Source organism: Euprymna scolopes, chromosome 9 (assembly GCF_053919585.1).
Source record: "Euprymna scolopes isolate OS-2025 chromosome 9, ASM5391958v1, whole genome shotgun sequence".
Taxonomy (NCBI): domain Eukaryota; kingdom Metazoa; phylum Mollusca; class Cephalopoda; order Sepiida; family Sepiolidae; genus Euprymna; species Euprymna scolopes.
Genome location: NC_136490.1, coordinates 13,454,835 through 13,475,785, shown reverse-complemented (window position 1 = coordinate 13,475,785; position 20,951 = coordinate 13,454,835). Strand labels below are relative to the sequence as shown.

The following is a 20,951-nucleotide window of genomic DNA, read 5'->3' as shown; positions in this document are numbered from 1 at the left end:
CCCTTGCTTACTTAGATGCAAAAACAAGTAGCGACTGCAGGTATACCGACACTATGTAAGGGTCTGGGTGTGACACAGAAACTTGTGTGTCATTGGCATAAGAGCTTGAGAAGATCAGTCAAGTTGTCACAGTTAAAACGAGAGGTTGCAGAAGTTGATTTGTAGATGCCAACTGGTGAACATCTGTTACAAATGAAAACTAGCTATTAATGAACAACAGCTTGCATTAGTTAATGACTGGTTGGAAGTCTTGTTGGGGGAGAGGATGGGGGTTGCTTGTCGAGATATAGTAATGCGTGTGCATGTGTGGGAGGCAGTAAATTTGTTTATCAAAATGAAACCAAATGTTTTTTTGAGGGGTTTTTCTTTTAGAGTCGTATCATCGTATTCTTTTAAAATAAGTTTATTTCACAATGGTGGACATAAATGAAGTCGTTCTGCTGAAAGAGTTTGCAACAGTTCATACTTTACAAAATCACAGTTGATACACCGAATATCAAGAAGCTGTTTAATGCCTTTTCTAGTTCTGATCAACTGCGATCGTGTCTAATATCACACAAACTTGATGATCAATTTGTCCATCAGAGGATCAATTTACATATATACACCAAAGTCAATTGCGTAAAACACACAAACTCAGTTTATTAATTCTTTTTATCAACATGCTTACTCAAATGATCATCTCTCTACATATTGGCTTTCTTTAGTGGGAAATTTTTTTCTGCTTTTTAAAAGACCCCACCCAATTACACCACCCCCAACCCCTATTTTATCGAATAATATACAAAGGTTTTACTACAAAATACATTTTATGTTCATAACAAGTTCAGAATTGTCAATTTAAAATATTTTAACCTATTTTCTTGCCATCGACCACTACACATGGTCGTAAATTGACACTCTAAACCAGAGTTCCCCAAACTTCAGGAAACCATGGAGCCCTTGAGCAGGGCAAAGGTTTTTTTTACGGATCACTAACAAAATAATTTCTAAAATAAATATGAAAAACATTAATTTCAAATTTTAGCACTAATGATAATGTTTACAACCATTTTTGCTTTCGATTAATCAAAATTTGTTGCATATTTTTTTGTTAATTTATTTATTTATTTTTTTATGAACCATCCTGAAACTCTTTACACCTGTAGTTATATATCATATCTTTCCAGTAAAAAAAAGATTAATAATTAAATGTCTGCACTCATTTAATTTTTCCATATAAAGAATTTGGTCCTCTTTAAGAAATGGCTTCCGGAGCACCTCAGTCTGACTCACAGAGCACCAGGGCTCCATGGAGCCCACTTTGGGAAAGCTTGCTCCAATCAATAATAATGGCAGATTCAATACGTATTAGTTATTGTATTTGTAAAACATAGGATACAAATAATCCACTCCCTCATCTAGAAAATATCCAGATTCCATCGGAGTGGTCTTAAACTTTTATAAAAAAGCAGCGTTTGGCATAAGAAAGACAAGCAAAAGCAGGGAAGAATATTAAAAGCATTTCGAGTAATGAGCAGAGGGAAAGCAAAAAAGGTGCGGACTCACTGTTATTGTGTTTCGACAAATCGCTGTGGTCATTTTGAGCGTCTAACATTTGGTGGTTTTCTGTCCTACGATTGTGCTCAACAGGTTTTGACATAACGTGATGGGGTGCAGGGTCAGGGTCATTAGACAGTGATTCTATGGGTGGTGGATTCATGTTGGAAGGGAGAGGAGGAGAAGAAGGAACTATGGAAGGAGGAGAAGCACCTGGTCTTTTATGTTCCCGGTATGGAGAACTGAAAAAAAGAAAAAAAAAATTAAATACAATAATTGAAAATTAAAAATATTAGAAAAAACAACATTATGTTCACAAAATGTCTCAACATCAAAATAGTGATCATTGTTTTGGGGCTGCTGTAGTCGAACAGAGACAACATAGCTGAAACCATATGTCAGAAGCAAAATTTTAAAATAAAAATGAAATAAAAGCTATTTGTTATTGAAATGCTTGAGATTCTAAGATTTTTTTTTTTAACTATTGGAACATCAAGACCAACAAGTGCATTATTTTATTCATGGGGGAGTGATTGTAAAGAAGCCCCAACAACTTTATCTAATAGATAGCAAATATTCTGAAAATCAGGAAATAAATATAAAATCTTAAGTTTTCTTTCACAAATAAATCTACAACTAAGTTTATTTTATGCTTGTACATTATAATCAGATATCTAAAACAGCAAATGTACATTTAAAGTAAAAACACTATTATGCGATTACTAGTGTTGGGACGATTAATAGGAATCGGGAATTGGAAAAAAAAAAGAATTCGTTGATGTATCGGAATCAATATCAGAAAAAAAATGTAGCTATTTTCCAATGCCAAAAACAATTCCTTTGTTTTTTTTGTTTTTTTTTAATTTTGATTAAAAATCTTCCACTGCTGGTATTAATAATAAAATAAACATTTATTGATTTTAAACTGCCAATAAAAATAAAATCTATAGATCCCTCCCCTACATAAGTGTATCTTAATGTTTGAGAAAATAAATGCACATTTAACGTGTTTTTATGGTGATTATGAAAAAATAACTCTATAGTTAAATATTTAGACATTTATAAAGGATCGGAATTGGAATTGGTAATTGTATCGGAAACGGAAAAAATACTTGAATCATCCCATCACTAGAAATTACATGTAAAAATTCCAAAAATTCCAACAAATACTTGAGCAAATCTGCTAAAACTAATTTTTTTACAGAAAAAAAAAAAAAATCCGTATTATTGATCTGCCATTTTCTAATTTGAAGTAGCAAAAGTAATGTGAGAAAAAGGGAGATAATCAGTTTTTTCATATGGAATTAACTGCAATAGACTAAATGGATAAAACATTAGTCGTGGAATTTTATTTTTCTTGTCATTTTTTTGTACTCGATTTTTTTTCATAATTTTTAAAAATTTTTACTAATTCTGACATGTAATTATGTAATCATATTTTTGCTTAAAATCCTTTTTTATATTCAATTATGATACACCAGCACCGTTTGCTTGAGACACATCCAAACAGCAAGAAAAGAAAACTATTAAAGCTTTTAAAATCTAAAGTTGCAATTTATTACAATGTTTTTTTAAAGTAATATTTAATTATATATTAATATTAAAACATTCATAAAAAAAAATACAGATTTCTACCAAAATACTAACAGTGCTATTATTATTCTCAATATAATTTCTTTTTTTGTTAAATGAGATATTTTATTTGAATTATTTCAACAAATTTTATTATTGAATAAAATATAAACATTCAAATGTTCAGATAAAACCAGAAAACATTTAAAACAAACTGCAGTTATCATACGTATTTGCAAAAATATGTGATGAGAGAAAACTAAAAGTACAGTAATCAGGGTATTTATGTTGAAAGAAAAACATTATTTAGAAACCCATTCTTAACATGGGGAGTTTTATACCTATTCTGTATTTTCACATAATTTAATAATTATTGTAAAACTTGAATTTGAAAAATAACACGGTACCTTTTCTGCATATTGACCTTAATCTAATTAATCAAAATAATCCTCATTATTAAAAATTATAAAACATGAAAATTTTTTGTAGCAAATTTAATTTCATTAAATAATCCTTTATATAATATATTGTCTAGGAATGTCATTTAGAAGTAATATTGTGTCAAGTGACATAACTAAAGTGTGGAACGATAAAATTGTCGTCCTAGAAAAGACAACATGATTCCATTTCCGTTTGATGAAAACCGGTTTTCTTTTTTTGTTGCAGACCATCTACTAGTTGGCCAAATCCCAAATTTTTATGCAATTTTGAACATAAATAGTAAACATACGAGAAAGTAAGGCTTCCTATTTTTTTTTTTTTTTTTTTTTTTAATCAAAACTATAATGTTGAAGAGCTATGAAGATAGGAGTGGTACCGTTAAAACAAGCAACCTTTTGTGCTTCAGAATTTATTTTTTCTACATAGTCATCATCATTCTTATTGCACTTTTACCAATGATGAACAATACTTTGGTTGTAAAAAGTCCGGAGCACACTTTGCCACTCATTTCTGTCACGACTCTGAAATTGCCAAATATATCTAACTGTGCTGATATCAAGTACATTAGCATCGAATCGTCAGGCATGATCAGCCTCAATTTGAGGCGTAGTCAACTCCGTAGGTGGAGCCGACTCAATTCAACCGATCCACAGTGATAGGCAAACCGAGAATAACTAACTGCATCAGCTCCATAAACAGTGAATGTTGACCGGTTCCATTTTTTCTGCATGGAACAATTCAATGATGCATCTCTGCTTCTGATGCATGTCCATGACAGGGGTTGCTTTCTTAAGAGTCTCACACTTTCAATATCTGCAACAAAGAGATGAATGCATAAGGTCAGTCATCATAACTACGCAATTTGCAATTCTCGTCTGATCAATTCAAGTGGAATAAAAAAATTAGGAGGCATTACTTTTGGAACGTCCCTTATAAAAGGGAATGCAATGAACTATGCGTGATTCATTTTTGAGAGAGAAAAGGAGACATGCTTCTTAACGTAAATGTACCCAACTATTGAGTTTATTTATTTTTTTTTTTTTTACCATTTCAACAACAAGACAAAATTATATAAACTGCAGAGTTCCTTAAGACAACTGAAATACATTAAAAGAACAATGTTGTCCATACTTCTTACTATACTAGTACATATGCCATCATCATTCCCAAAAACCCAGGCATTACTTGGTAACCTTGATAGCTAGAAGATAAAGAAAATAAATCTTTAGGATAAAAACAAAAAAAAAAAAAAACTTACCTAATTTGTCGAGTTGATTTTGTCGGGGGACGTGCAATGAAATGATCTGTGACTCTGTAAGAAAATGGAAAAATTGTCACAAAAACTTTTAAACTTTTAATGCAAAATGATAAGGTCTTAATCTATTAGTGGCTATTTTCTTTTAGGACCAGAAGAATAATTAGCCGTATTTCAACAACATCTGTATTTTTCAGAGATAATGATATAGATTGGAGCGTTTCTCAAATATTATATGTACTGTCTGATATTTAGTGACAACACTGATGTCTGTTTTCAGTATAAAATGTGAAAATCTAGAGTGGAAACATACAATCAATTTATTCTAATGATTTTTAATAAGCAGTACTTATAACCAATCCACATTTTTATTTAAATGAATAAATGCAATTTTTTTTCTTTTTCATTTATCACTCTTTTATTACAAAAAAACAAACAAACAAAAGAACGGGTTATTATTATTGAAATAAATAATACCAATAATAAAATTTTGAGATTATATATATATATATATATATATATATATATAGTAAGTTATAAAATATATATGGCGATTAAGCTCACAGAATATTCCACGTTTCATCCATGCTAGGATTCATCAGGCTTATGCATGAACCTGACGAATCCTAGCATGGATGAAACACAGAATATTCTGTGTAGCTTAATTGCCATATATATTTTATAACTTACTACGTAGCTCTACCTACATATTGAGCACTGTTGAAGTAAATACTTAAAGTTTACGCATAAATTTATACTTTCGTATATTTATGTGATTAAATGAAGTAGTCATATATATATATATATATATATATATATATTAGAGATGAATGATCAGAAAGGCCATAATTTGAATATCTAATTTGCATATATTTTTAAAAAGTTCATAATAAATTCATGTTATTCATTTGTAATTTATTGTTCTAATTTCACTGTATATGCACAATAGCTTTGTTAGTATCACAGTAATTAGAACAAACTAAAAAAATTTCTTAAACTAACATTGTTAAAATTCTTCATGACAGGCTTAAGTGAGAAGGGAAATGGGAGAGATAGGGTGACTGGCCATTTCTTAAGTTAATGTCAGCAGATTTTTTTTTGTTTAGTAAACCATCTAATGTTGCTGAAAACATAGGTTTTGATCTTGACCAAAAAGCCAAGGAAATAAGTAAACGAGGCATAAAAAAAATGTCCAAGTTCAGCATTTGAATAAAGTGTTTTTATTAGTCCTATAAGAGCCCCTGGGACACACCCAAGAGTTTAGATAAACAAAATTATACAGAAATCAGTTAGTTACAACTTTTCAGAAAGTTTTATAAAAATCCAAGGCATCAATTTTTTTTAATAATCCCAAAAGTGTCAATTTTAGCTATTTTAACCCAAAAGGCACCCCTAGAGGGGCAACTGGGGTTTTCCTGAAAAATCTGGCCAGTTACTTTTTTTCTCCTATCACGTTTAATGTTTGTGCAAAATTTCCCAAAATTCCAAGGTGGAGTTATTGAGAAAAGTGCAGACAGACAAACGGACATGAGTGAATTTAGAGGTCCAACCTCCTTTTGTCGGGGGGGGGGGGACTAAAAATGTTTTAATGTAAAGCATTTTTAAATAAAAAAAAACAAAAACAAAAACGATTTAATCTATTATTGTATTATCTTTTAAAAAGGTGGGCAGTGTAGCAACGGTTTTGCTGTTATAAGACTTTCTTCTTTTAAAAGGGTGGCCATAATCCTCCCAGGTATTATATCCGCCTTTGAGGGAGGGATAATGATATAATTGTTCTGTTGTCATGAGACCATCTTCCAAAGGACTATTTTTGGCATTCCGGCATATCATTTCATTTTTGCATCACTTCACCTGTTTTTTGGATGATGATAGATGACTTAGCATCCTAGATGAAATATCCTCCAAGAGATATTTTAACTGAAGAAATTTATCCATTCTTAGACCAATTGTTAGTATTATTATGTATAGTAGTACAAGTTGTTTGGTGTAAGAATGATACTTTTCTGTAAAAAAAAAAAAAAAAAATGTCTATTTACTTTTAAGAAAGTTAACTTGATTACAATTAATAAATATTACACATTAAATAAAAATAAGAATTGTTCACACTGTTCCACTTATTTTCATATAAAACTAGCGGGGGTACCTGGTGTTGCCCAGGTGTGGAGAGGTGGTGTAGTAAGGAGTCAATACAACCAGAAAAAAAATAGACACAGCCTGGGTGGAGAGAGGTGTGAAAAAAAAAAGGTTTAAGCGAACGGTAAAATAATTCAGTTTTTGTTTTAAAAGAAAAAAAAATCCCATTACGTAAGTCTTGAAGAAAAAGGAAGTAAGGCAGGCTCGAACCTGTGAAGGAGGAAAAGAAGGTGAAAAAAGACAAACCGCTTAACCTGCGCAGCCACCATAACATACGACTTCACTGCCGTTCAAATTAAGGCTAGTCATTGCAACCACATATGACTTTGCAAAAATGTCTACAGAAAAGTGACTCCTCCTTGTACCAAACTGTCCAGTTGAGGATGAAGGAATGAATGTTTTTGGTCAATTTTTTGATATTTGTCGTCCGAAGGATCGAGCTTGAAAACAATACTGATCTCGTGAGGATCCATTGCGTGTATGGAAAATTTTTGCAAGACATACAAACACACACATTTTGTTTTTTATTCATTAGACTAGCAGGGGTATCCGGCATTGCCCAGGTGTTTGTAGGTGTGTGTGTTTGTTTTGGGGGGGATGGGGGGGGGGGGTAAAAAAAGTTTTGGTATCTAGGTAGGATCGAACCAGGAGCCTTGAGACAAAGATGGAAAATAAAGTGTGAGAAAAAAACCGGCCAGCAAGGAAGAGTAATAGAAAAACGTTTGAATTTATTTAAGAACTAAAAAAATGAGGTAAAATATCATGGCATAGAAATTGCGCAATTAATTCTTACTGTGAGAAAGTTTTGTTTAGGTTTGTTTACACAAATTGACAGGTGCGTGATTTTGAATTTAATGAGGTCAAAAAGAAATACCGCAGTTAACTTTCACTGCAGGGTAGTTTTTTTGGATTTTGCTCCCCCAAGATGTTGGGGGGGAAACCCCGCTACCTATAAAAAGGGAAGTGTCCCAATGAATAGCAATTGTCTGATATAGGGGGGTTCCCCCACATTGATCAAAAGCTGATTGCTTTCCGGATGTTCCCGGCACGAAAGCCGGGAACAACGCCTTCGCTTTAGATTAGTTTCGATTTTATACAAAAAAGCCAAATCAACACGGGCCGAAATAGCAATAATTTTGTAAAAGTTGATGTAAATAAATCTAGACGCAAAGCACGTTTGCAAATCCTAGATATTATGATTTAGACGGTATATAAAAAGTTCTAAGAAATAGTAAAAAAAAACCACCCCGAATCCCGGTGAAAAAGCATTTGCCGAACATTACAGAAAAAATGCACACACACAAATTTTTGCTTTTATGTATATAGATGTTAATAAAAAAAAAAAAAGAAAAAAAAAAAAGAATATTACTTATATATTATAATACATAATATCTGTTGGAAGGTGTTTGGCATGTCACAAATAGTAACATATCCAAAAATTTAAGAAAACGATAAGATAGAAAATTAATTAATCATGAAAAAAGACATTTGTAAAATCTACCGATTCATTTCAAAATCTTCCAATTTGAATTGGAGAGTTAACACGGGAAATAATTAAACTTTCAATTCCTTGGAAATCTGATGCCAAAATCCGATCAGTTATATTTTTATAAAAAAAAAATAAATAAATAAAAAATTCAAACAGTTAAAAGAATTTCTTTTTTTAAAAATTCATAAACTATATATATATATATATGTTATGTTTATTTTTGTTTTCTGAATAAATTCTGTCTGCTATACATTGCATTTCAACCGAGTTACCTCCCCTTGCTTATATCATGTGCCCCAACATGTCCTTATTAAAGTATTTTTACCCTTATTGGAAACGTTTTTCACAAATAATTAATTTTCTACCTTACCGTTTTCCATAATTTTTTAGATGTTACTATCATGACAATTATGTAGGTACCATTTGTTTTACTTGAAACTTAATAGTTTTTCGTTATGCAAATTATTTGGATGCAATGATTTTTTAAATTAGATTTTGATTTCTTGTTTATTCTCATTTCACTCACTTTTCAATCTCGTCTTAAGAAATATTTAAATGCAATAATACGTTCGATAAATGTACACGTCTTAAATTTTTTATTTTTATTTTCCACTTGAATATCCTTTGGAGCAGTGAAAAATAGTGAAGCATAAGATTATTTGGCAAAATCAGGTCAAATGCAACAAAAACTACGAATGGAAAAACAAACACTGAAATGAATTATGTGAGAGGAGTGACTCATAGAATAGGCAGAAAAGTGAGAGAAAAAAAAGAAAAGCAGAACAAAGGGGAGACAATCCATCACTGACCTGCTGTTATTTTTTGTTTGTTCTCTGTGCGACCCTGCTTTAATAGGTTTCACTTTCTGAAGAAATAGAAAGAAAAAACATAAACAGAAATATAAAAGACAAGACATTTATAAAGCAAAAGATATGAGTGAACAAATATCTGTATTTTGTCAAGTCGTTTCAATTTAAAATTAATCTTGCAAATTGACATTGGCAACTTTTCTCAAAAATGAAAACATTGATAGCAGATCTACTTTTGCAAGAAAATATAGGTAAAACATCTGGAATATATTTATGGCATTCATGTCCATCACTGTCTGGGAAAATTCATGAGAATTTCCTCAGAAAATACTTTCAAATTCTATAAAATTTAAAAAGGCCAATAAGAACATTTTTTTCAACTATAAACAAAACAGGATTTTAAAAATTAAATATTAAAATATTGTTTGTTAAATTATTCACTGAGCAAAATTGCCATAAAACATTAATTTTGTTTTAGTAATGTTTTAATAGCTATAAAATAATTCCATAGAAACAGTTTTCAAAACTTTTCATCTTTCGATAGATGATTTAATAAGAATAAAAAGTCATAAATGACTTTATTCTTCAGTTTAAATGCTTCCAAATCCCTTTCATATGTCACAATTCATTCTTGTTTTTGTTTTAACTTTTTAACACATTAAAAGATCCGACTTATTAATAAAGAAACCAAAATGCAGTCTAGTGGATTCAATTGTACAATGAAATTTAAAAATTTTATTGTATGCTATTAAACTTCAGATTGCAATTAATAATCAATAAATGAAAAACTATCAATTCTAGTAATCACCAAAGAAACACACAAAGTTATAGTTTTATTATTATAGAAATTAAGTATTAATGTCTACACATGCATTAATTTATGAAACTAAATTCTCCCTTTGAAAATGAATACAACTTACCTGTAGGACAACGAGATACGGAAAAACAAAAGTTTCCATATGTGAGGCCGCAAGCTGAAAATTTATAAAAAAAAATGTTTTCTTAAAAAATAAAATAAAAAAAACTTGGCTCATAAATCAAATCATTCTATGGAAAATCATATATATATATATATATATATATATATATATATATATATATATATATATTAATACTAGTAATAGGCAATCTTCTACTTCAGGGGATAATGACATGCACCCTGGTGTTTCAACGGATTGTTTTGGGGCATCTTCAATCATGGCTCTGCAGCCCTATTTGGGAATGGCAATCTCTGTGGTGTGCTGGGGGTCAATATTTCTTTAAAATTGTGTTGGGGGAGGTCTATATATCTTTAAAATTGGAACATATCAAGATAATCAAAAGCTCAATATACTAGATAGAGTAATTAAATAAATAGGAAAAATAGATGAAAATAAAATAGAAATTACAATATTTATTGATCCATTAAATTTTCAAACAAGAAAATTATAATGAAAAATCCTTAATCCTTATTAATATTTCTTGTCTGATGAAAAGAGCTTATCTTTAAAAATCAATGGATTAAGAATGTTTCATTATTATAATTCCTTGTTTTAATTTGATCAATAAATATTGCAATTTATTCAATTTTATTTACATAATTTATTTAAGGAAAAAGAGACAATGAGAGATTTTACAAATTGTATATTTTCAGTTATAACAAAAGAGATTGGCCCAGAAACAAATGTTTTCTTGATTTTTATTTTGAAAATAAAACTCCAGAAATTCTTGAAATTAATTTCAATAAAACTACAATTTCGATTAGATTCTGAAATCATTAAGAAAAAAAATTAAAAAAAAAAAAAAAATTGCTGGAATGAAAATCTATATTGCGAGACTTACAAGTTGTGTATTTGTGAAACACATGGAAGCAATGTTTCCCCAGTTTGTTCTGATTTCATCAAAACAATGAGTTGGTTCCCAGCCGTAGACACGTAGCATATTGGCACTGGCCGCAAACAGACAGGAACCAGATGGATGGAATAAAATGTTGCTAAAAGACAAAACGAATAAGAACACGACTGAAATTATTAAATTCTATGTAAGGTGAAATAAAAAATATTGTTTGTTCAGAATTCTCCTTATAGTAAAAAAACAAAAATAAAGAAAAATTTCTATGTACACACCTGTGACGAAATGGAAATATATTTAAAAAATTATGTAAATCGACTGAATAGTTTTATTTTTATAAAGAAAATTATTTTTCAGCGACTCATAGATATCAAAACAAAAATCTTGCAACGTTTGAATTATCCCCCTTGTTTTGGGATTTTTTTCAAAATGGCGGGTGAGATAGTCACTCATAAAATTTGTTTTTAATTAAAAATAAAACTCCTTAATCAATTTAAATGATTTTTGGAATATGATATTTTCATTTTGTCCCGAGAATGTACATCAATACAGATTTTTTATTTATGTACTTTTAATACAAGGAAAATACTAGATAAGAACCAAAATAGGTTAATTTAGAAAAAAGAGTTTTGTGAAAGTTTTAATACTGTTAAAACAATTTTTTTTTTTTTTTTAAAGTTTGTTATAACATAATAGAAATGTTAAGAGAATTGGAGCAGAATTGCACATGAAACCTCATTTATTCCTGGGAAACACCGGATGTGTCTCAAGAGGGTGAAAGACTATAAATTTACTGAAATGCATTTCAATTAATGTTACTGTCCCACAGATTATCTCATTTGGCCTCACCAGAAAAATTTCATTTTATAAAATGTAGAAAGGATTATCGTCGAGAATTCCCCCCCATATTAAAAAAAGAAAAATCTGTACAATTTACTTACCTGTTATGAAACAAAAATATAATATTCCAAAAATCATAAATTGAACAAGCAGTTTTATCTTTAAATAAGAAAATCTAAATTTTGTGGAGTAACTGTCTTGACTGCCATTTTGAAAACAATCCCCACAAAAACAAGGGAGATAAATTTCAAGTTTTGAGTTATGTTATGATGTCTACAAATTCCTATTAATCTTTATAAAAATAAAACTATTCGATCAATTTACGTGACTTTTATAATATGATATTTTCGTTTTGTCACATATGTAAATCATGCAGATTTTTATTTTTTAATGTAACAGGGTATTCTCAATAAGAACCATAAAAACGGTGTTTCTTATTCAATCCTGGCCAGACTAATTGTTTGATTTGAAATAAAACAATAATTCTCAATATTACAAACAAAAAAATTTGGAAAACAAAGTCTTTGTTACAGACACGAAAATATCTATTAAAAGTTTTTTCTTAAAAAAAAAAAAAAAAAAAAAAAAAAGAATTTCTTTACATATATTAAAAAAAAAAAATTTCTTTACATATATTAAAACAAAAAAAAATTTCTTTACATATATTAAAAAAAAAAAAATTTCTTTACATATATTAAAAAAAAATTTCTTTACATATATTAAAAAAAAAAAAATTTCTTTACATATATTAAAAAAAAAAAAATTTCTTTACATATATTAAAAAAAAAAAAATTTCTTTACATATATTAAAAAAAAAAAATTTCTTTACATATATTAAAAAAAAATTTCTTTACATATATTAAAAAAAAAAAAAAAAAAATTTCTTTACATATATTAAAAAAAATTTCAAGTATAAAACATTTTTTTGTTTGTTTTAAAATTTCATGCAAAAATGTATTTAAGTAAAAAAAAATCATTGTTCATGTAAACGGATGAATTTTTAAAATTTAATTTTAAAGTTTCTTTGAAACTATCTTATTTGTAATCATCCAAATAGTTTGAAATAAACAAAACCATTTTCCAACTTACTCAATTTCATGTGAGATTTCGGGTGTTGAGCTAACCAACTGGAATGTTTCTAAGTCCCAAAACTTGACAGTCCTGAAAATGGAAAGAAAAAATAACAAAAATGAACATATTCTTACGATGCACCCATTCAATTTACACATTTTGTGATAAAAAATGTTATTTCAAATATTAAGTAGGACAAACCAACACGGCCTTTCACCGAGATGTGAACATTTTTTTTGAAGTCAGGTAAGCATTTCTTGGTTATAGTCAGCTAACGTACTTCCTAACATCTGGCATAGTGTTACTGAAAGTGGTGACAAGGTAAATCAGTTCCTTCACTTTTATTGTTCTTCAGTATTTCTATTGTGAAGCGATTTATTGACATAAAATAGAAGAAAAGGAAATGATTGAAAAGTATACAATAAAAATAAACAAAATTATAGATGAAAATGAAATTATTGAAATCAAAACAAAATTTCAAATACCATAAAAAAACATTCAATAAATAATATTCCCAAAAGATTTTAAAAAGTGTGTTCAATCATTCTTTAAAAAATTAAATTAATTTCAATAATTCTTAAGACCAAAGAAATTTTTTTCAATGATTATTAAATAAAAAAAGAAAGACGTGAAAAGTCTAATAAAGACAGTACATGCACGGGGAAGATATAGGCACGAGAAAAAAAAAAAGCAAAGGAACTGATTTGCTTTGTCACCACTTTCGGTAGTACTATGCTGAAAGTTAAGTACGTTAGTTGACTATAACCAATTTCTTTTATTCATATTAAGTTTCAAGCAACACAAATGCTCAGTATTGATGAGCACGTGTGTAGGTGGAGGGGAGGGATGACACCAGAAATGTTAATAAAGACTATGTCTAACATATTACTTGTATTAATCCGACCAAAACATTGCACTAATAACTAAGGCTATGACAGAAGACTCTTTTCATTGTTTTGACTCCCGAGTATATATCTGATACAGTTAATCAACCGAGAACCACATCACTCTATATAAAAGCATATAAGATATCAACGGATACACACTCGAGAGTCAAAACAATGAAAAGAATATGCTGTTGTCCTAGCCCTACTAATAACACTCAAGATGAAAACAATAGTCCAATCAATACAAATAATATAAACAATCATCTCGACAATTCAGAACTTTAATATATCTAACATACTTCAGTTAAATTTTTCTCTTTCTCACTACAGATCCTCAATCACTTTTTAATACCAAACATCCTCAGATTCCCCTCACTCTCTGGCAACTGGTTCAATATAATAAAAAAATAAATAAATAAATAAAAACAACTCATCAGTAGTTGACCTAGTTTCAGTACTGTTTTAGGAACTCTTTAGTTGTAAGCCATGTTTAGTTTCAGAACAGTTTCCGATGGTTAGTTGTTCTATACAAGTCCTGGAGGTGACTGGTTCTCAGTAGACAGTTCTTGAGTTGGAAGCCACAGAGCAAAAGATTCTTCCCGTGTCGACATGAAACAAACACATGCAAGGTTGCTAAAGAAAAAGGTTGAATTTTTATGGAGCAATTCTGGTTTCTGATTGGTTGGTAGCAGAACGTGAATTAATTTGATTTGTCAGTTCCTAGCAGCATCGTTTAGGGACCATACTCCATTATAATGCAAAAATATTGCAATACCAGTAACAAAATTTTATCTGTACACACACACAAAAAAAAAACAGTACAGATTTGACCCCTGATGACCAAATGTAATCAATGACAATATTTTTTTTTCATTCTGAATCAGCATATGTAATGCTTATGAGTGTATCTTTGATAATTTCTGAGTTTTGTTTTGACACGCATAGAAATCTAACTTTGCTTTATATAATAGACTAGCCTGGGTGTTTGGAGGTGTGTGTTGAGCAAAAACAGTGGTAGTAGGCAGACAGGCTCTAACCCGTACCACGAAGGAGGAAAAGAATGTGAAAAAAAAAAAAAAATGTGACGTAGGTTTAAATTAAACCTAGACAATTGAAAAGAGGGGATGACTTGAAAATATCGGCAAAAAAAAAAGCGACCCTTCCCTGTAGAAAAGTGCCCAGTTGATTAATGTTTTTGGCCAATTTCTCGGTATTTGTCGTCTGAAGGGTCAAGCTTCAAGACGATAGTGATCTTGTGAAAATCTGTCGCCTCTGTGGAAAGTATTATACATACATAAAAACAGACAGACAGGCGAGATTTATATTATAGATTAGGAATTTTTCCCCCATATTTTTAACCATCAAATTCTTTACATAATATTCCATCAGAAATATCAATGTCGGTTTTGTTTTGCTTCTTTCCTTTTTTTTCATTGCTTTTGCAATAAGAACGTAAATGCAACCAGAGTTTGTGAACATCATTTCTTGTACATACAAACATCAAAATAACTATAATATGGTCATCTTCAAGTCCAATGTAAACAAATTCTTGTTGAGCCGTCTCCTTACATAATCAAATTCTACCCAATCTCTACCACTAACAATAACCCTTATCCTCAAGTGGCCTTTGGTCCTTGATGTGGTAATGTGTATCTTGCAAAAATTTGCTAGTGTATATAGTGATTAGAGTAGTTTTTACATTTTCAGTCGATCATTTGGGATGAAAAATTAGCATTTAAATTTTCAGACAAATTTTTTTTTTAGATAAGGATTAATAATTTGTATTATTTAGACTATAATTCTCAGCTTGGTTTCAGTAAATATAGCCTCTGATTTTCTTCAGGTGAATCTTTTCATACTTGAGAACTTTCTATTTTAACTTGAAGATCTTTATGTCGAACATAGGAACTCAAACAGAATTTTAAACTGAACTATTTAATCCATACGTGTAGATTGTTCTCATTCTATCAGCCATCAGCAAATAGAAGTGTTAATTTGTTATTTTTAGCTATTACTAGCAGGTTGTCCGGCGTTGCCTAGTCATAAAACATGCTTATGATATTTTAATTTATGCAGATTTCCTATTTATTATTGTAGAGCCAATTATCTATTCATTATTGTAGAGCCAATTATCTATTCATTATTGTAGAGCCAATTATCTATTCATTATTATAGAGCCAATTATCTATTCATTATTATAGAGCCAATTATCTATTCATTATTATAGAGCCAATTATCTATTCATTATTATAGAGCCAATTATCTATTCATTATTATAGAGCCAATTATCTATTCATTATTGTAGAGCCAATTATCTATTCATTATTATAGAGCCAATTATCTATTCATTATTGTATCATACCTAATAAATAGTAGTAGTTTCAAAACTTAAAAAAATATGACTGGAGTACCTTCAGCTAGAATCGAAACCAAAACATTTAGCTGTCTAGCTGTATTTGCTACCATCTAAGCTAATGAAAGCAAAGTCTGAGGGGTGGACCTCCTAGAACTGCACTGGCAACATAGTCAACAGGGAAAACACCATTTATACTCTGTTGAATTTGGAGCCGAGTGTGTCAAAACTGTAAATGATTTGTATACGATTTATCTGTAGATTGTTTAGATTATATTTCGTCTGTAAGTCTGCAAACAATAGTTTCTATTTAACCTATAAATGCGACTCTGGTAGGTATTATTATGCTGAGTCAGATGTAACTCCCCAAATAAGGGTTTCACCGTTAGATGGATTTTAAAGTCATACTCAGAACATATTCGATTAATTTGTGATGTGTGTGTGCACGCAGGTGTTTTTTTTTTGTTTTTTTTGTTAATTTCTTTTGGAGATGGAGAGAGGACAGAAAATGCTATTTCAAACTATATATGACAGACAGACGAACGGACATGGTCTTTTCTAGGGGTCATGACCCCCGAAGTTCATTGTCTTCAGATTATTCTTGTCACAGCATGTTTTAGAGACAATGACTAAGTCGAGCAAATTGTCACGAGAAATATCCAACCATACAAACAAGCTTAACCTGTTTGCATTTGATTTGTTTTCTTTTATGTTTTTATTTTTTATTCATAATAACCGTTCGCGTTAGAAATGAGCTTAATTGGAGCAAAAGATAATCTTCTTAGGATGCGATTTATCGAAAAAGCAGATAAAAAAAAATATAAAACAATTTTTCTGCATCATTTTTATTTTTTTAAATTTATAGAAAGAAATTTGGTTCATCTGTTCTATGGCATGTCAACCTTTTTTGGCAATTTTATGCCTAACAAAAACAAAACATCTTACAGATTCTAGGCAATTCATGGGATACAATTTTTTTGTTTTTTATACTGCCATTCATGCCAAACAAGATACAGACCCACTTGACTTAAGGGGCTACTATTTGCGATCAAATAACACAAGTTGCTATTTCATCCATAGCTGGAAAGAGATTACTGGTCTGTGCCTTTTCGAAACAGTATTCATAAATAATCACAAAAGATAAGCTTTGAACACAATGCAATTCGATTGGCTAGACCAATCATGCTTCCACACAGGATAAAGTTGGAAAACAAAAAAAAAATGGCATAAACAAATTTTTCCATTCAAAAATTTTTATCAAAAAGCAAAACGTTTTGAATCAAACTTTAAAGAATAAAATAACTTCACGGAAGATGATTGTTATTGTTATCTACGGACAGTCCTTCTCACAAATAGTTGACCTTGTGCCACACTACAAATGCCTTAGTAAATACCAATGTGCAGATTCATGCCTGCCCCACTCCATATGCGCTACGTGGGGAAGGGATTAAGAGAACTTTTTTTTTCTTTTAACTTTTTCTCACTTGACAAGAAATGAACCTCATCTCTTCCTTCTCTCATAGGTTAAACTAATTTTGATTGAATTTTTTCCCCTTTTAACCGTACCGGTTCTTTACGTGCATTTTCATACCAACCCAGGATCTGTTGTTGGAAATCATTCTGGCAATCTAGGGACTGACCTGTATCACAATGTCCTTCTTTGTTCAAATGAACAAGATATCATCTAGCTACAACCACTGCCAATAATTTTCCATAAAATTAAACAAAACTTCCATGAGTAAAAATTTCTTTTCTAGAACTACCTATCTGTGGAACATAACATCATTGTGCTACTTCCCAAATTACTATAACATGGTTGTTTTAAAGTCCAATGTAGACAAATTCTTGTTGAGCCATTCTCTTAAATAATGAAATTCTGCCTAATATCCACCATTATAATTCACCAGTGTTGTCTTATTGGACACCTAAAACTCAATTCTTATATAGTGAGAGTTGCTACATAAACAGATACTCATTATATAGTCGCCTATATAATGAGTATATAACGGTTTACTGGTGTCATTTAACATTCATGTGTTTACATGTGTGTGTGTATGCTTGTCTAGTGTTCTCTATTACGTGATCGTCTCTAGTTTTTCTATTGTTCATTGAATTGAAGCATACATAAAATTTATGCCAGTGTTTTGATGATGGTCTAGTGTTCTTGTGTTGTACGTGTTCATATATTAACAGATACAGTTTAACAACGGACATACAACCTTTACAACAGATTTTACAACAAAAAGGGGTGGATAACAATTCTCGGGGGTTTAACATCTGGTCAATTGGGGAAACATACTTCGTCCATCTTTGGTCTTGTCTTGACGGAAAGCTGCAATCAAGATTCATCCTAAGGAATTGACAAGTCTAGAGTTGTATTTCCAGAAATATTTCCCCCCTTGAAAGTTGCATGTTTGTCCCAAGTACTGCATTTTAACAAAATTTCCCTGACATCTTCCTTGGGGGTTTAAAACAAGTCTGCTCCTGTCTGTCTGGTTTATGACTAGTCTGCTCCTGTCTCCAGCAACAACCAAAACTAAGTTGTACGTATATATTAAAAAGTTGTACGTACATATTAAAAAGTTATACGTACATATTAAAAAGTTGGACGTACATACTGAAATCTATCTTCCTTTCGTGACGTCATTAATGCACATAACACTAATATCATCACCTGATGTTTAATTTTTAAGTTGTCAGTTAAAATTCCTGTTTGATAACATTGCAAAGTTATTGTAAATAAATATTTTATTCTAAAATACTTATTTTAGCTGACAATTTAAACTACGAAACACAAGCACTGAGAATTGAAAATATCTCTGGTTGAAGTCTAGCAACTCAAAAGATGATTTTTGTTTGTTTGAAATATAATAAATACCTCATTAAACAGGGAATCAATGGTAAGATCAACCAATTTGAGAAAACGAATGTCTGGGATTATTTTTGAATAGACAGTCTAGTTTTTTATCTAAGCTTCTGGGTGATAACTGGCAGATTCACAGGTTTGTTATCATCAGTCCATTTTCTGCGTACAGTTGTGTAAACACGCACTAGGCTGCATGTTTTAATGGCACATAAGAATGACAGACATTGCAAGTGGTGGAGGCTTAGCCTAATGGAAAGCGCAGGGGTCTAAGGTGGTGGAGGATAGAGAATTGAAAATATCTCTGGTTGAAGTCTAGCAACACAAAAGATTTTTTTTTTTTGTTTGAAATATAATAAATACCACATTAAACAGGGAATCATTGGTGAGATCAACCAATTTGAGAAAACTAATGTCTGGGATTATTTTTTTGAATAGACACTACCTAGCTTTTTATCTTAATGGATATCTTGAGTTTTTGGGTCGTCAAATGATGACCATTGGAAAAGGCCGGAATCTCATCTGACTGAAAAGATTCCAGGAAATGGGGGGGGGGGGGGATCATTTTAAGCATTTTAATTTTGTTGTTTTCTTTATTGACTTCCCGTCTTATTTTTACCACAAAATGAAATTTTCATCATGATATTTGCATAATTCTGGTTAAAGCAGTAACAAACTGTTTAATCCAGTTTCTTTTTTTTTTTTTTTTCAAGAAAATCAAATTTTACGACAAAGCGAGTTGGAGTGTTTTTGTCAGCTATGATTAAATCCGCTGAAATAAATAAGTTAAAGATAACTCAAATTGAAGTGTTGAGGTAAACAAAAAAAAAAAAAAATCAGCCTTACGTCTACATAATTACAGTTTAGTAGTAAAATTGCTAAAGATCGTAAATTTTGATTTTCTTAGTTTAAAAAAAAAAACCTACTTGATCGATTTACATCATTTTTGGAATATGACATTATTTTCATTTTGTAATGCGTATGTACATAATACAGACTTTCTGTATTTTCTGTATTTTTAATTGCCGACATAAGTGCCAATCTGAATATGCACCGAAACCGCTAATCAACATTGACATTTTCACGGGGATGAAAGTGAAAATAGCAAAAATGTCTGAAATCAAGTTGAATAGTGAGAAGTTGAGGAAGAGAGAAAAAAATAGGACAAAAGACAAATGTAGAGAAATAAATAAAATTGAGCCAACTAATGAATAAAAAAAGACGTAGTGCTCTAGTGATTTAGCAATCTTATTATTTAAAAATTATAATAAAATAAAAAATTAGCACATTTAGAAATTTGCTTTTTCTGGCCCTCCCTCCCAAGAACTTACCTACCTACCCGCCTTTTTTTTTTAATAATCAAAATGAGTTATCCAGTACCTCGAGGTGTTTTGAGTAAACCACAACAAATATGAACCAAAAAAAAAAATCATACTGTTTTATTTTGGGATTTTGTATTTTTTTTTTAATTTTAGCAAAACCTCAGAAGTTTTGCTGAATGCAATTTTGTATTTGATCGCCATAAAAAAAAAAAACATTTTGAAATTTATTACACACTTTCAAGAGCTGCATTTATTTATTGATGAAAGATGAAGCAAGTCTCCACTCACCTGTCGCTGCTTCCAGATGCCAATAAGAGTTCTCCGGGATGGAAGTCAATCATCTTTACTCCGTATTTATGCCCATTTAAATCTCGTAATAATTTGCCAGCTTTTAAATCCCACAGCTGAAAAACACAAAATCACACGCTCAAATCTAAAAATACATCAGCAACATTTATCCAAAATACAATTGCATGGTACGTATACAACAATCATTTTGACACACCAGTTCTCATTAAATCACCAAAGTTAAGCAACATCGATC

General features: G+C 30.4%; 1 protein-coding gene across 1 annotated transcript in view; it reads right to left on the bottom strand.

Annotated features, from left to right (window-relative positions):
- LOC145284438 (katanin p80 WD40 repeat-containing subunit B1-like) overlaps positions 1 to 20,951 on the bottom strand; it is a 209,009-nt gene that overhangs the window by 18,410 nt on the left and 169,648 nt on the right. Inside the window, exons 7-13 of the mRNA XM_080133249.1 lie at positions 20,696 to 20,811; positions 13,001 to 13,072; positions 11,063 to 11,213; positions 10,162 to 10,215; positions 9,242 to 9,297; positions 4,811 to 4,864; positions 1,549 to 1,781 (exon numbers count right to left, since the gene is read on the bottom strand). Coding sequence (XP_079989375.1) covers positions 1,549 to 1,781; positions 4,811 to 4,864; positions 9,242 to 9,297; positions 10,162 to 10,215; positions 11,063 to 11,213; positions 13,001 to 13,072; positions 20,696 to 20,811 — 736 coding nt within the window. The remainder of the gene's footprint in view (positions 1 to 1,548; positions 1,782 to 4,810; positions 4,865 to 9,241; positions 9,298 to 10,161; positions 10,216 to 11,062; positions 11,214 to 13,000; positions 13,073 to 20,695; positions 20,812 to 20,951) is intronic.